At 47.8% G+C, this 17,369-nt stretch overlaps 2 protein-coding genes across 2 annotated transcripts in view; one reads left to right on the top strand and one right to left on the bottom strand.

Annotated features, from left to right (window-relative positions):
* The window catches only part of LOC144487282 (uncharacterized), a 40,780-nt gene that overhangs the window by 485 nt on the left and 22,926 nt on the right, over positions 1-17,369 (bottom strand). Inside the window, 2 exon segments of the mRNA XM_078205368.1 lie at positions 1-35; positions 14,417-14,468. Coding sequence (XP_078061494.1) covers positions 1-35; positions 14,417-14,468 — 87 coding nt within the window.
* Positions 6,990-12,765, top strand: LOC144487276 (uncharacterized). Its single transcript, XM_078205362.1, has 3 exons — positions 6,990-7,075; positions 7,450-7,537; positions 10,820-12,765. Exon 3 carries the CDS (start codon positions 11,147-11,149, stop codon positions 12,071-12,073), a length of 927 nt encoding a protein of 308 aa, XP_078061488.1. The 5' UTR covers positions 6,990-7,075; positions 7,450-7,537; positions 10,820-11,146; the 3' UTR covers positions 12,074-12,765.

Here is a 17,369-nt window from a genome sequence, read left to right as displayed (position 1 = left end):
GAGCAGATGAACAGCCTCTCCCCAGTGTGTCTGCGCCGATGAGCTTCCAGCAGACATGGGGCTCTGTATCTTTTCCCACAGTCCACACATTTCCATGGTTTCTCCATGGTGCAGGTGTCCTTACCTCTCTCTTGGGTGGACAATTAGTTGAAACTTCGTCCACACACAGAACAAGATTACAGTCTCTACCCGCTGTGAATGGTGTGATATTTATTCAGGCTGTGTAACTGGTTAAAGCTCTTTAGTCAGTGCACTGGAACACTCTCACTCGAGTGTGGCAGTGTGTTGATGCTTTTTCACTCACACTGACATTTCAAGTCTTTTCAAATTGACAGACTGGACAATCATTTCTCCTTCTGGATTCAAAGTCCGATGATATTGAGGTCCCAAGGAATATGATTCTGTCACGTACAGACGTGACGTTTGAGATTTCAGCCTGTGATTCCTCTTTCAATATCCTGGAAAATGAGTTTCCAAAAGTCATCAGTGTCAGTACAGGATAGAAATTCAGAACAGACAATTTCTCTGGAACATTCTTTCCTCTCTCATTCCCCAAAAGCTGTAAATCTCCATCCCACACACTCTCTCCCCATTCTCAGCAGGTCTGGCAGCATCTGTATGGAGAGAAAAGAACTGATGTTTCAGAGCTTTGACAAAGGGTCATCTCGACAAGAAACGTCAGCTCTTTTCTCTCCTTACAGATGCTGCCAGACCTGCTGAGATTTTCCAGCATTTTCTCTCTTGGTTTCAGATTCCAGCATCCGCAGTAATTTGCTTTTATAAGGCTGCAGATACCTCCTCCCATGTAACATGCGTGTGCCCAAGACATCACCACTTGTTTCCCTTATTTCTTTAGCACCCATGGTGCTCTCCGCAGTAAACACAGAGGAGAAGTATTCATTAAAAATCTCACCCATCTCCTGTGGCTCCACACACAGATGGCCATACTGATTTTTAAGGGGATCTATTCTCTCTCTAGCCACCCTTTTACTCTTAACATAGCTATAGAACCTCTTGGAATTTTCTTTAATCTTACCTGCCAGATCCATATCAGACCCTCATTTTGTCCTCCTGATTTCCCTCTTCAGTATTTTCTTACACTTTTTTATAGTCAGAGTGATTCAATTGTCCCCGATTGCCTAAACCCAATGTCTGCTTCCTTCTTTTACCTGACCAGAGCCTCAATGTCCCTTGTCTGCCAGAGATCCTTAAATTTACCATTCTTTCCCTTCATCTTAACAGGAATATACTGCCCCTAGACTCTTGATATCACACTTTTAAAACCTCCTATTTGCCAGTCATTCCTTTCCCATCAAACAAATTCACCTAATCGACATCTGCTCGATCCTGCCTGATGCCCACAAAAGTGGCCCTGCTCCAGTTTAGGGCCTTGACCTGTGGACCTGTCCTATCTGTTTCCAGAACTATTTTGAAACTATTGGTGCTCCCAATAGTGCTCCCTGACTGACACTTCAGTCACTTGCTCGACCTCATTTCTTAACTGTCTAATAGAAAGTGAGTCCAGGAATTGATAATGAAAAATAAGGAGCTGGGAGATGAATTGAACAAGTATTTTGCCTCGGTGTTCACAATAGAGGATACAGTTAAAACTCAGAAACAGCTGGAAATCAGAAAACAGAAGTGTGGGATGAACTCTGAAAAAGCACAATTCCCAGGGAAGTGGTCCTCAGCAAACTGTTGGAGCTGTGGGCTGATGAGTCCTCGGGTCCTGCTGGGCTTCATTCTCAAGTCTTAACAGAGTGAGATAGTTGATGTGTTGTTCAATTTTCTAAAATTCCCCATTGGGAATTGGATAAAGGGAAACTGGTGAATGTGCTGTGCTTAGATTTCCAGAAGACATTTGATGAGGTGCCACATTCAAGGTTATTGCAGCAAATAAAAATTCATGCTGTGGGGATGACATATTGGCGTGGATAGAAGATTGGCTAACAGCAAACAGTGGGCAGAAATGGATCATTTTCTGGTTTAAGAGAGAGAGAAACCTGGGGCAACCTTTCCAGAGTCTGCACATTCCCTGGATTCACTTGCTTTCCCTTCAGTTGCTGCAAGTCCCCAATTTCCCCCAGAATGAGAAAAGAAATGGAAAGGGGGTTGAAAAGAAAGTGTTTTACTCACAGATATTGGCCTCTTTTAAGGTCAAACCAAATAAACAAACTCAAGTTCAGTCAGGACAAAGTAAAAGGGGCAGCTCCCCAAAAGGAGGGGGAACAGCCCGAACAAAAATCAAAGTACAAAGGAAACTTAAAAACATCAAATGAGAATGTGATTACTAGGGTCTTTTTTTTGGGGAAGTTTGAGTCTGTCTGAAGATCAATCTTCATTCACACAAAGCCCACGTTCTGCTTGGCTGGAAGACCAGAGTCCTTCCGGTCCTCCAACTCTTCCCATTGGTCAACACCTCAGCATGAAGATCAGAGGGTGGGTTCTCCCCCGCACATGCGCAGCTTCCCCTCTCCCTCGCACATGCCGGGGGGAGGGGAAGATCACGGAGCGGCTTCTCGCTCTGGCCGAAGCTGTCAGCCGGTTGCCTGGAAAGCTTGGCTCGATGTGGTGTAGGGGGAGGGGAACAATGGGTGGGGGCTGGGCTCCCGGGTCCACCCGCCCGGGCCTGCGCACTGGAACCCGGAGACGTCACCGCGGAGCGGAGTGATTCCTATTGGCTGAATCAGGCAGGACTCCATTGTGATGTCACAATGCAGAAATTGTCCAATGAGCTTCAGAGTGAAACTCCCTCCTCTTTTGTCCCGACTTCATCTGAGTTTGTTTATTTGGTTTGACCTAAAAAGAGGGCAACATCGGGGAGGAAATCAATGTTTCCCCCTTTCCATTTCTTTTCTCATTCTGGGGGAAATTGGGGACTTGCAGCAACTGAAGGAAATGGAGTGAATTCGGTCTGTATATTCCACACATTGTTACTCCAAAAATGTCGACATATATCTGTCTGGCAGCCTGCATGGAAATTTTCAGCACTCTGCGTCCAGGGCAGGAAGCAGTGAGCATGGATCTGTCAATCACACATGAGGACGGGCCTCAACAGGGACCTTGGGTTCACGTCACACTATCTGTATCCCCCACGACTTGCCTAGGCTTGCAAAATCTCACTAACTGTCCTGGCTGGAGACAATACACATCTCTTTAACCTGTGCTTAACCCTCTCTCCACTCAGATTGTCTGTACCTTTAAGACTTGAATACCTGTAAAGGCTCGCATTCCAACCATTATGTTGTAAATTGAGTTTGTGTCTTTATATGCCCTGTTTGTGAACAGAACTCCCACTCACCTGATGAAGGGGCAGTGCTCTGAAAGCCTGTGGCTTATGCTACCAAATAAACCTGTTGGATTTTAACCTGGTGTTGTGAGACTTCTTACTGTGCTTACCCCAGTCCAACGCCGGCATCTCCCACTGAGTGGAAACAGAGAGAAGTAGGAGAGGCCGGAGGTGAGGAGAGAGATTTTATACATCTACAACTCAACAGGAACTTTGACAGAATTTCCAAACCCTGTGAACACCATCAGCTCCAAGCTCCTCTCCAACTCACACACCATCCTGACTTGTCTGACATCCAGTACTGAAAGAACAGAAATTTATTTAATTTAAATACTGGAAAGACTGAACGCATTGTGTTCAGTCCCCACTACAAACTCCACTCCCTCGCCAACAACTTTCTCTCTCCTCCTGGCAACTGTCTGAGGCTGAACCCGGCTGTTCACAACCAGGGTGAAATAGTTCATCCCAAGATGAGCTTCCAGCCACATGTCCACATCATCATCAAGACCACCTTCATTCATAGATGTATTAATAGTAATTAATTAACAATAATGAATAATAAAATACAGTGTAGAAGGAGGCCATTCAGCCCATCGAGCCTGCACCGACAACAATCCCATCCAGGCCCTATCCACATATTTACCTGTTAATCCCCCTGATACCAAGTGACAATTTATCGTGGCCAATCTGTCTAACCGGCACATCTTTGGACTGTGGAAGGAAACCGGAACACCCGGAGGAAACCCACACAGACACGGGGAGAATGTAGAAACTCTGCACAGACAGCGACCCGAGGCTGGAATTGAACCCGGGTCCCTGGCACTGTTAGGCAGCTGCACTAACCACTGTGCCACCGGGCCACATGTCAGTGCCATCGCCCGACTCCAGCCCAGTCTCAGCTCATCTGGAACCCTTACCCATTCCATTGTGACGTCACACTCTCACCCATTCCATTGTGACGTCACACCCTCACCCACTCCATTGTGACGTCAGGGCTTCACTCTCCGATCACAATCCCTGCCGGCCTCCCACATGCAGCCTCAATGGCGGCAGTCAGCCCGGGTCTAACACTACAAGCTGCCGCTCCATTTGGTACAAAGGGGGGGACCGGGAAGTTCATTTCCAGGGTTTGGGTTTGAACAACATGTTTACAAAGTCTATCCACCCACCCGCCACATTTATCATTCCCCGCGCGCCGCCCCCTACCTCGTATTGATCTCGCTTCCAAGTTGAAACCGTCCGTCCGCCGCCATTACCCGCACTGCGCATGCTTCAGGTCCCGCCTCTCGTTCACTCCGATTGGTTGGAGGACCAGCCGCTCACGCTCGGTCCTCCAGCACCGCCCCCTCTTCCTATTGGTCCGGAGCTGGCGTCAATCAGTCCCCGGGCATTGTGATGTGGTGCATGCGCAGTGTCATTGCTGTCCTTGGCGCTTGTTTGTCCCGGAGAAGCGGAGTCAGCGTTAGGCGGTGGCTGGGAGGATTTGGAAACACTTTGTGGATCCGCAAACCCTTCAGAATCATTGTCAGCTCCCTGGTTTGCAGCTGCGGGGCTTCTCCCTCCCTCCCTCCCGGGAACAGGCCCAGGTTAACGGCCCCATCCTGGCTCAGCCACTGGAGGATGGTTCACATCAGAGGATGGGGGAGGGGGACAATAAATAAGAGGTTACACTTTGGCCTCAAATCAATGAGGACTCTGATCTCTGGGAAGGGAGGAAACCCTGGGAGGTGGGCGGGGAGGATTCACAAACACCCGCTGGAGGCCCCAACACCACCAATAAGGTCCATCTGCAGACAGGAGCTGGAGAACTGAACCCAGTAAGAGTTTTAACAACAGGTTAAAGTCTAACAGGTTTATTTGGCAGCAAATACCATTAGCTTTCGGAGCGCTGCTCCTTCATCAGATGGAGTGGAAATGTGCTCTCAAACAGGGCACAGAGACACAAAATCAAGTTACAGAATACTGATTAGAATGTGAATCCCTCCAGCCAGCCAGGTCTTAAAGATACAGACAATGTAGGTGGAAGGAGCATTCAGCACAGGTTAAAGAGATGTGGCTGGCCTGTCTGGAGACAATACACATCTCTACCCACAGACACATCATGTCTGTGCTAGCTTATTTTCAAACAGTTGTACAATTAGTCCTAATATCATTCCCCTTCATAAAAACATGCATTATTTCTCCTTTCAAATGATTGCTCAATTCTCTTTATGAAAAATCTGAGTTAACAAAAAACAACATCGGAAGAGTTGCAGAAGCCTCTGCAGTATTCATGGTCATTTTTAAAATTAACAAAGTTTCTTTGACTCAATAACATGAAGAGTCAGGTGGGAATTCTCATACAGTTTTGGAAATAAAACTATTTGCAGTTATGCAGTCGATTTTGTACCTTTTCAAGGAACATAAAATCCTACAGTGCAGAAGAAGGCCATTCAGCCCATTGAGTCTGGACCAACCAAATCCCACCCACGCCCTATCCCCATATCCCCATGCATTAACCCGAGCTAGTCCCCTTGACAATTTTTAGCATGGCCAATCCACTTAACCTGCATATCTTTGGACTGTGGGAGGAAACCAGAGCACCCAGAGGAAACCCACGCAGACACAGGGAGAACGTGCAAACTCCACACAGATCGTGATCCAAACTGGGAATAGAACCCGGGTCCCAGGCACTGTGAGACAGCAGTGCTAACCACTGTACCACCTCTCAATATTGGTCTTGGAAACAGGGCAGAATGTCAGTCCTGGAATGTAAGTGGTCAGTTATCCTATTGACAGCACAGCCACGCCAGAAAGAGACCATTCAGATATGTTATGTGTGCAAATGGATTTATTCAATTTCCCGTTCTATGAACATGTTTAAAAGTTCAAAGGATTTGATCAATCATGAGTTCATTCTTATTGTCAAGTCCGTGTGTGTGTGTGTGTGTGTGTGTGGAGAGGGGGTGGATGGTAAATCAATCAGTTTGTTACACCAGCTGACACTCCAAGGAGTTCATCTTCAGGTGTAGATGTTAGTTCTGCTATTAATTAAACTCAGATGTGGAGATGCCGGCGTTGGACTGGGATAAGCACCGTAGGAAGTCTCACAACACCGGGTTAAAGTCCAACAGGTTTATTTGCTACCAAATAAACCTGTTGGACTTTAACCTGGTGTTGTGAGACTTCTTACATTAATTAAACTCAGGACGGAGCTAGCTGCTATATTAGTTATTTTCATTTTCATCATAGAAATCATAGAAACCCCACAGTGCAGAAGGAGGCCATTCGGCCCATCGAGTCTGCACTGACCACAATCCCACCCAGGCCCTACCCCCACATATTTACCCACTAATCCCTCCAACCTACGCATCCCAGGATTCTAAGGGGCAATTTTTAACCTGGCCAATCAAGCTAACCTGCACATCTTTGGACTGTGGGAGGAAACCGGAGCACCCGGAGGAAACTCACGCAGACACGAGGAGAATGTGCAAACTCCACACAGACAGTGACCCGAGCCGGGAATCGAACCCGGGACCCTGAAGCTGTGAAGCAGCAGTGCTAACCACTGCACCATTTTATACCTTGGTGCTTTGGCTTCAGTCGTAATTGAATCACAAAACATGATTTTTTAAAATGCAATAACATACTTCAATGGTGGCTATCTTACCCAGCATTCACAGTGAATCAGAATATGATCCAGCCGCTCAATAGACATTGCGCATGCGCAGTGGATGTTGCTGCTGCAGTAGCAGCAGGGTGGTTATATCGGCTCCGGGTTTCCAGGGAAACGGCTTACTCTGGAGGGTAATGGAGGCGGCGGGGTGGGTGGAGAGGCTTCATAAGCACCCAGTGGAGACAGGAAAACCAGAATAATAACTGTTCAGTGCCGCGTTCCTACCATTCGGGGCCGCGACCGCAGATACCTGATTTGGAGGCCCCGAGTTGACGGAGGCCATCTTTCTCGGGGCGATGGGCAATAGTGCGCATGCGCGGTGCTCCCTGTCAGCAGGAGGAGAGAATGTTGTGAATGTCTCTCCTGGACTGACAGGGATGGACTTTGGAAACTCCTTTTACAGGGAGTTAGAAGGGGAGGATTTACACACAGAAAACTCAACCCAAGAGAAATGTTTCTCGCTTAATTTCTATTCTTGACTGACAGTGATGATCTTTTTTTACAGGAAATTTGACGACAAAATTTGAAGGGAAACTCAAACCAGACATCAGACCAAAACCTGCCAGAGTCACTCCATTCATCAGATCCTGATTGTAAGTGTGTCTGTAGAAAAAGATTCAAAAATCTGTGTGACTGGAAATAGGAAACAATAATGTCATGGAAGGATTTGCAAAAAAAGATGCAATGTTTTAAATTGAGTTGTTTAACCGGGAGCCTGTGTGGGTCAGTGTTTTAAAGTTTATTTATTAGTATCACAAGTAGGCTTAGCCTACATTAACACTGCAAGTTGCTGTAAAATTCCCCTAGTTGTCACACTCCAGCACTTGTTCAGGTCAATGCACCTAACCAGCAAGCCTTTCTGACTGTGGGAGGAAACCCATGCAGACATGGGGAGAACGTGCAGACTCCACACACACAGTCACCCAAGCCATGAATTGAACCCACTGTGAGGCAGCAATGCTAACCACTGCAGCCCCATGGTGAGGACATGGTGATAGGTGAGTGTGTGGGACTTGATGCAGAGGACAGGGGTTTATATACACCAAAGTTTTTCATGGGTTAAATGAGGGACGCTGACAGTCAAGTCTAAAGAAAATAAAGGAATGAATGAAAGTTCTAGAAACATCAGCTGAGACAGGGATTTAGCGAAACTCAAGTTGGTAATGAATAGATGAGGCTGTCCGGTCAAGTCAGGAGGGAATGCATGAAATTTTCAGAAACAATACTAATATTCTGATGCAGCGAATGGTAATGACCTGAAACTCTATGTTCTAAAAAACTCCATCAAATTTGTGAGACATGATTTTCCACTCACAAAGCCATGCTGTCCCGAATCAGTCCTTGCGTCTCTAAATGCCTGTAGATCCTGTCTCTTAAAATACCTTCGTGCAACTTACCCACTACAGATGTGAGGCTCACCCACTGGCCTCTAGTTCCCAGGCTTTTCCCTGCAGCCCTTCTTAAACAAAGGCACAACATTTGCCACCCTCCAATCTTCAGGCACCTCACCTGTGACTATCGATGATTCAAATATCTCTGCTAGGGGACCCACAATTTCCACCCTAGCCTTCCACAATGTCCTGGGATACACTTCATCAGGTCCCAGGGAATTACCTCCCTTGGTGCACTTTAAGACTTCCAGCACCACCTTCTCTGTTATATGTACACTCCTCAAGACATCACTATTTATTTCCCCAAGTTCCCTAATATCCTTGCTTTTCTCACCAACGGATTTCTCAAAGGATTGTGAATGAAGTCCAGTCCATTGCGCAAACCTGCCTCCCATCCATTGACTCTGTACACATCCGGCTGCCTCGGAAAAGCAGCCAGCATAATCAACCCTCGCACCCCGGACATTCACTCTTCCACCTATTTCCGTTGGGGAAATGAAACAAAAGTCTGAGCTCACGTGCCAACCAACTCAAGAACAGCTTCTTCCCTGTTGCCGTCAGACTTTTGAATGGACCTACCCCACACTAAGTTGATCTTTCTGTCCACCTGAGCTATGACTGTAACACTACATCCTTCACTCTCTCCTTTCCTTCTCTATGAACTGTATGCTTTGTCTTGATAGTGTGCAAGAAACAATTCTTTTCACTGTATACTAATACATGTGACAATAATAAATCAAATCAAGTGCATCCTTGGATCTTGTGGGAACTTGGGGAAGAAATTGCAGAGGGCCTTGCAGAGGTATTTGCTTCATCCCTTTCCACTGGCAAAGTTCTGGAAGACGAGAGTGGGGCTCATGTTGTTCCGTTGTTTAAGAAGGGTTGCAAAGAGAAGCCTGGTAATTACAGGCCGGTGAACCTGACAACAGTGGCGGGTAAGTTACTGGAGAGGATTTTGGCCAACCTTTGGATAATCAAGGTCCGGTTAGGGAGAGTTGTCAGAGATCCTGGGTACCAGCAACTTTAGGCACTCTTAGTCGACTTGAGTACAAACAGCACTGGACACCACACATAATCCAATGTGGGGCCTTTAATGACTTGTGCACAAGGAGAAACCCTGTGCAGCTGTCCCGCAAGTGGTTCTGATGTTACAGAAAAATAACTTGGCAATAATAGTCAATTACAGCAAATCAGAAACCAGGAATTTTTCTAATCCTTCATTGACGGACATATTCGCCAATTAAATCCTAGCTTTTCGCCCTTTCGCGTTCAAAATTGACTTCTGCTAATCTTTTATTTGCATAGCATATCCCCATATCTCGCCTTTGGTATTTGTTATGGAGAAATCTGGTCTTGCTCACCCTCTGGTGAAGGCCGAAAAGCAGAATGTTCTGGGGCCTACGTAGGTGAAGATTAGCCTGTTCATGCTGAAATAGCAGACACTGACTCCTTTGAAGGTCTGCAAGCCGATAAACATTTTCACTCGCTGTTAAACAGAAGGCAGGAAACTTTAATCTGAGCATTTCCACATAGTCAGCACTGCTTCGTGCATGTGTTAGAGTGGGCCAAGGCTGAGGCAGCTGTCCTATATATATTTATAGAGAGAGAATAGACTAACATTTCGAGTCTGGATGACCCTTTGTCAGAGTTCTGATGAAGGGTCATCCAGACTTTAAATGTTGGCTCTATTCTCTCTCCACAGATGCTGTCAGACCTGCTGACATTTTCCAGCATTTTCTGTTTTTGTTTCAGATTCCAGCATCCGCAATATTTTGCTTTTATATGTATTTATATATCCAAATGTGCTATGTTAACAAAATGGACAGTTGCTAACCGTAATATAAAGCATCATGTGATTTAGCTGACTTGACCATATTCCTATAGTTATTCAGTCATTAAAGACACAGTCATGGAGCATTAAACTTGCCGAGCAGGACCCCTTGTATCAGCACACAGGCAGCTGCTTTGCGAGACTGCTAGCAGCACAGACAAGTCAGAGATAAGTGTCTTGAGAAGAGAGATTCATTGTGATGGCTCAAAAACTGTTGATAAGATGTAGGAATTCTATGATTCTAATGAACATTCTTTCCTCTCATTCCCCAAAAGCTGTGAATCTCCATCCCACACACTCTCCCTCCATTCTCACTCTGCTGTATCTAATATTCACCCTCCCAATTCTCCTGAAGGTGCTGATTGAGGCTGATTGACAGATCCATGCTCACTGCTTCCTGTCCACCACACACAAATCATAAGAAACAGGAGCTGCAGTTGGCCATTCAGCCCATCGAACTGCCTCAACCATTCATTGAGAATTGGCTGATCGACCGCAGCATCATTTCCCACGCTATCCCCCAGATAGAGAGAGAAAAGAGCCAATGTTTCGAGTCTGGAGAGAGGAAAGAATGTTCCATAGAAACTCGAATTGTCTGTTCTGAATTTCTATCTTGTACTGACACTGATGACCTCTGTAAACATGTTTTACAGGATACTGAAAGGAATCACAGGCCGAAATCTCAAACGTGTCTAGATCTGACAGAGTCATATTCCTTAGGACCTGAATATCATCGGCCTTTGAATCAAGGAGAAATGGTTGTCCGGTCTGATGACTTGAAAAGATTTCAAACATCAGTGTGACTGGAAAAGTGCCAACACACTGCCACACTGGAGTGAGTGTGTTCCAGTGCACTGAGCTTTGACCAGTTACACAGCCTGAATAAATATCACACTATTCACAGTGGGGTGGGAGGGGTGGGGGGACTGTTCTGTGTGTGGACGAGTCTTCAACTGAAGAGAGGAAAGGACACCTGCACCATGGAGAAACCATGGAAATGTAGGGACTGTGGGAAGGGATACAGAGCCCCATCAGAGCTGGAAGCTCATCGGCGCAGTCACACTGGGGAGAGACCATTCATGTGCTCTCAGTGTGGGGAGGGATTCAGTCATTTATCCAGCCTGCAGACACACCAGCGAGTTCACACTGGGGAGAGACCATTTACTTGCTCTCAGTGTGGGGAGGGATTCACTCGATTATCCCAACTGCAGACACACCAGCGAGTTCACACTGGGGAGAGGCCCTTTAGCTGCTCTCAGTGTGGGAAGGGATTCACTCAGTTATCCGTCCTGCAGACACACCAGCGAATTCATACTGGGGAGAAACCGTTCACCTGCTCTCAGTGTGAGAAGGGATTCTGTCAGTTATCCAGCCTGCAGGCACACCAGCGAGTTCACACTGGGGAGAGGCCGTTCACCTGCTCTCAGTGTGGGAAGGGATTCACTCGGTTATCCACCCTGCAGACACACCAGCGAGTTCACACTGGGGAGAGGCCATTCACCTGCCCTCAGTGTGGGAAGGGGTTCAGTCGATTATCTGACCTGCAGATGCACCTGCGTGTTCACACTGGGGAGAGACCGTTCACCTGCTCTCAGTGTGGGAAGGGATTCACTGATTCATCCACCCTGCGGAGACAGCAGCGAGTTCACACTGGGGAGAGGCCGTTCACCTGCTCTCAGTGTGGGAAGGGATTCACTCATTTATCCACCCTGCGGAGACACCAGCGAGTTCACACTGGGGAGAGGCCGTTCACCTGCTCTCAGTGTGGGGAGGGGTTCAGTCAATTATCTAACCTGCAGAGACACCAGCGAGTTCACACTGGGGAGAGACCGTTCACCTGCTCTCCGTGTGGGAAGGGGTTCAGTCAATTACCTAACCTGCTGAGACACCAAAAAGTTCATGAGTGATTCCAGGGGTTGGATTCTGCTGTTATTGTTTCTGCTCTCAATTACATCCAGGACTGCATTTTGTTCATTCTCACAGTTGGTCAATGGGGAGGGACGAGGGTTTCTTTCTGCTGGACTGGCCGGTCTCATGGCTTTGCCTCCAGTGGGCTGATGCTCTTTGAGTCTTGTTGCGAATACCTTGTTTTAAATTTCACAAGGATCACAGAGTGACAGGGTGTGAGGAAGTTAAGAGATATTTAGTCAGTATTTCTGTTTGAAACCTCCCAAATGCCCATCCAATTTCCTTTGTAATTGTTTATTGTCTCCACTTCCTCCACCCTTGTAGGCAGCGAGTTCCAGGTCATTACCATTCACTGCATCAAAATATTCTTCCTCACATCCGCGCCCCCCTGCCCCCTGCATCTCTGACCCAAAACCATAAATCTGTGTCCCCCCTCGTCCTTCTCCCGTCAGCTAATGGGAACAGCTTTTCTTTGTCCACCTTATCTAAACCTGTCAGAATCTTGTCCACCTCTATCAAATCTCCCCTCAACCTCCTTTGCTCCAAGGGGAACAATCCCAGCCTGACATTGACAATAAAGAACAAACTAACAGAATATGTTAATACCTGAAATCAAATGGGAATGTTTAATTTCTGTTTTAAAGAAATCATGAATATATTGTCCTGTACAATAAAAGGATTTGAATAACTCAGCTTGGGTGCAGTTGAATGAAATGTATCAATCTCGTATCCACCCACAGTCTCGAGGAAATGTGGAATGTGTAGCTGGAAATCCCTCCCTAACAGCACTGTGGGTGTACTTACACCTCAGGCATTGTAGCAGTTCAGGAAGGCAGTGTTGGGGTTGACCACGGCCGAGGCAGCTACATACAGCCACATATTCTGTTATAATTGAAGGACAGCAGATTGAATGTGAGGCATTATGGGACTGGACTATCTTGACCACATTCCTGTGACTGCTCAGTTTCTGCAAACATGAACCATTCCGAACAGTATCTCTAAATCTCTAACCACAGAATGTGTGGCTGCTTTGATTTAGAAATCTCCACGCCCACCAATTTCAAACCGGGCAGATCAGCAGTCAGAAATAGTGGCAATAGCCAAACTGAATTGTCTTACTGAATTTCAAGTGAACAGAGGACCTGGTGAGAATATTTACTCAGAATGAGTTAGAATTAAACTTATTCCAGGACCGGCTGGTGTTCAGTGGCTGAGATTCCCGAATCTGTAAAAAGGGGTTCTGACCAATCAACAAACAGTGGCAGGTAGTTAGTTAAGAAGTGTTCTCATGCATTGAATAAATTATTTTATCATAAATTTGTGATCAGAACTGTGAGGGACTTGTAACCCAATAGTTGTTGAATTGACGGTAAACTCCAAGTAGCACTGGACTGAAAAGGGGGTCTGACCAAGAAGTGAAGTGATCTCAGGCATTGTTTAAATTACATCATCATTGGCCAACTTCCCCTTTGTGATGTCACAGTGGAGCCATCCTTGAATCAGCCAATAGGAATCACTCTGCTCCGCGGTGACGTCTCCGGGTTCCAGTGAGCAGGCCCGGGCGCGCGGACCCGGGAGCCCCGCCCCCACCCATTGTTCCCCTCCCCCGACACCTCATCGAGCCAAGGTTTCCAGGCAACCGGCTGGCGGCTCCGGCCAGAGCGAGAAGCTGCTCGGTGATCTCCCCCTCCCCTCGGCCCAGGACTGCGCAGGTCCAAGGGAGGGGGAAGCTGCGAATTGCAAGGGAGAGCCCACCCCCTGACCTTCTTTGGGATTGACGAACGAGTTGGAGGACCGGAAGGAGTTTGGCCAATCAGAGCGCGGGCTTTGTGTGAATGAAGATTGAGCTTCAGACAGACTCAAACTTCCTTCTGTCTCTAGCATCTGTGAGAGTGTGGGCCAGTGGCGCAATGGATAACACGTCTGATTACGGATTAGAAGATTCCAGGTTCGACTCCTGGCTGGCTCGATGTCAATTTGAAAAATAGTTTGTGAACTCCTTTTGACCTAAAAGAGGCCAACATCTGTGAGTTACGGAGCTTACTCACTGGAGACACCCGGTTTTGTTGTTTCTGATGAATTGTTGACTTCCAGGAAAAAGGAAGGAAGGAAAGAAGGGGGAAGGAAGACAGCTATCGCCTGCCTGCCTGCCATCCGGCCTACCTGCCGTCCGGCCTGCCTGCATGCCTGCTGTCTGGCCGGCCTGCCATCCGGCCTGCCTGCCTGCTTGCTGCCGTCCGACTACTGGAGGGTGCTCTCTCCCTGGAGGGAGAGAAGACACAGAGAGAGTTTCTCTTTGTTGTTTTTTCCATCTACAGGAAGGAGGACTTAAACATTTCAACATCAAGGGACTGAGTGGCTGGGCTGGTGCCCTCATCATCAGAAGGTCGGTGCCTGAAAAGGAGAGGGGGGAAGAATATTAAGACTGTTTTCCATCTGCAGGGATGGGGGTGAAGACACCCTGGACTTAAACTGTTTCGCCCAAGAGGGCTGAAGGAGCAAAGTCCCCCTACCTACTGCTGCTGCCCCCAACACCGGTACCCCCCCCCCCCCTGACTGGGGCACCGGCCCTCCTCAGTGCCCTGTCCATCGTCCTCCCTCCTGCTCCTCCAACCTCCTCTCTCTCTCTCTAACTCCGGGGAGTGACCAACTGAACCCCCACCCACCTACCCCACCCTCCCTTATTTCCCTCTCTGATCTCGCCTTGCCACCTGGGCAGAGACGCCCATTACCTAAAACAGAGTTGAGGAGAAACTGCTTCTCCCAAAGAGTTGTGAATCTGTGGAATTCGCTGTCCCAAAGGGTGGTGGATGCTGGGACAGTGAGTAAATTTAAGGAGGAGTTGGACAGATTTTTAATTGGTAATGGGGTTGAAGGGTTATGGGGAGAAGGCAGGAAAATGGGGATGAGGAGGTTATCAGCCATGATCGAATGGTGGAACAGACTCGATTGGCCGAATGGTCTAATTCTGCTCCTATATCTTATGAATTTATGATCCTCAGGTTAAGTGACCACCAGTCAGCTCTCCCTCTCAAGGGGACATCTGGGAGATGGTGACTTTATATATTGGATAATGGGGCAGCAAAGGTGAATGTACTGTACTTAGATTTCCAAAATGCATTTGATAAGCTGCCACATCAAAGCTTAATGTGGAAAATAGAATCTCTGTGTGGGGGTAATATGGCATGGAAAGAAGATTGGCAAGCTAACGGGATGTGGAGATGCCGGCGTTGGACTGGGGTAAACACAGTAAGAAGTTTAACAACACCAGGTTAAAGTCCAACAGGTTTATTTGGTAGCAAAAGCCACACAAGCTTTCGAGGCTCTGAGCCCCTTCTTCAGGTGAGTGGGAATTCTGTTCACAAACAGAACTTATAAGACACAGACTCAATTTACATGAATAATGGCATCCGAAGAGGAAAGAGTCGAATTGGACTCCTCCGGAAGGCCGCTGCCCTCGACTTGACATGTATGCCCAAGCCGTCAGGAGGTGCGTCAACACCAAATTCATCAGCCGCACTCACAAGACAGCCCCGAACATCACCCAAGCACAACGTAACGCCATCCACGCTCTCAAGACCAACCGCAACATTGTCATCAAACCAGCAGACAAAGGAGGGGCCATCGTCATACTGAACAGAACGGATTACTGCAAAGAAGTGTACCGACAACTCAACAACGAGGAACACTACAGACAGTTACCTGCAGATCCGACCAAAGAACACACCCGTCAACTCAACACTCTGATCAAGACCTTTGATCCGGACCTTCAGAACACCCTCCGTGCTCTCATCCCACGTACTCCCCGCGTTGGAGATCTCTACTGCCTCCCGAAGATACACAAGGCAAACACACCCGGCCGTCCCATCGTATCGGGCAATGGGACCCTGTGCGAGAACCTCTCCGGCTATGTCGAGGGCATCCTGAAACCCATTGTACAAAGAACCCCCAGCTTTTGTCGCGACACGACGGACTTCCTACAGAAACTCGGCACACATGGAGCAGTTGAACCAGGAGCGCTCCTCGTCACAATGGATGTCTCAGCACTCTACACCAGCATCCCCCATGACGATGGCATTGCTGCAACGGCCTCAGTGCTCAGCGCCAACAACTGCCAGTTTCCAGATGCAATTTTACATCTCATCCGCTTCATCCTGGACCACAATATCTTCACCTTCAACAACCAGTTCTTCATCCAGACACACGGAACAGCCATGGGGACCAAATTTGCACCTCAATATGCCAACATCTTCATGCACAGGTTCGAACAAGACTTCTTCACCGCACGGGACCTTCAACCGGTGCTATACACTAGATACATCGATGACATTTTCTTCCTTTGGACTCATGGTGAACAATCACTGAAACAACTCTATGATGACATCAACAAGTTCCATCCCACCATCAGGCTCACCATAGACTACTCTCCGGAATCGGTTGCATTCTTGGACACGCGCATCTCCATTAAGGACGGTCACCTCAGCACCTCACTGTACCGCAAGCCCACGGATAACCTCACGATGCTCCACTTCTCCAGCTTCCACCCTAAACACGTTAAAGAAGCCATCCCCTACGGACAAGCCCTCCGTATACACAGGATCTGCTCGGATGAGGAGGATCGCAACAGACACCTCCAGACGCTGAAAGATGCCCTCATAAGAACAGGATATGGCGCTAGACTCATTGATCAACAGTTCCAACGCGCCACAGCGAAAAACCGCACCGACCTCCTCAGAAGACAAACACGGGACACAGTGGACAGAGTACCCTTCGTTGTCCAGTACTTCCCCGGAGCGGAGAAGCTACGGCATCTCCTCCGGAGCCTTCAACATGTCATTGATGAAGACGAACATCTCGCCAAGGCCATCCCCACACCCCCACTTCTTGCCTTCAAACAACCGCACAACCTCAAACAGACCATTGTCCGCAGCAAACTACCCAGCCTTCAGGAGAACAGTGACCAAGACACCACACAACCCTGCCACAGCAACCTCTGCAAGACGTGCCGGATCATCGACACAGATGCCATCATCTCACGTGAGAACACCATCCACCAGGTACACGGTACATACTCTTGCAACTCGGCCAACGTTGTCTACCTGATACGCTGCAAGAAAGGATGTCCCGAGGCATGGTACATTGGGGAAACTATGCAGACGCTGCGACAACGGATGAATGAACACCGCTCGACAATCACCAGGCAAGACTGTTCTCTTCCTGTTGGGGAGCACTTCAGCGGTCACGGGCATTCGGCCTCTGATATTCGGGTAAGCGTTCTCCAAGGCGGCCTTCGCG

Source organism: Mustelus asterias, unplaced genomic scaffold, assembly GCF_964213995.1.
Source record: "Mustelus asterias unplaced genomic scaffold, sMusAst1.hap1.1 HAP1_SCAFFOLD_696, whole genome shotgun sequence".
NCBI classification, from domain to species: Eukaryota; Metazoa; Chordata; class Chondrichthyes; order Carcharhiniformes; family Triakidae; genus Mustelus; species Mustelus asterias.
The sequence above is the reverse complement of the archived record's forward strand: the minus strand, read 5'-3'. Positions and strand labels throughout refer to the sequence as shown.

What these genes read in the sequence shown, in the direction of transcription:
- LOC144487276 (XM_078205362.1), top strand. Translation starts at nt 11,147, where the DNA reads ATGGAGAAACCATGGAAATGTAGGGACTGTGGGAAGGGATACAGAGCC.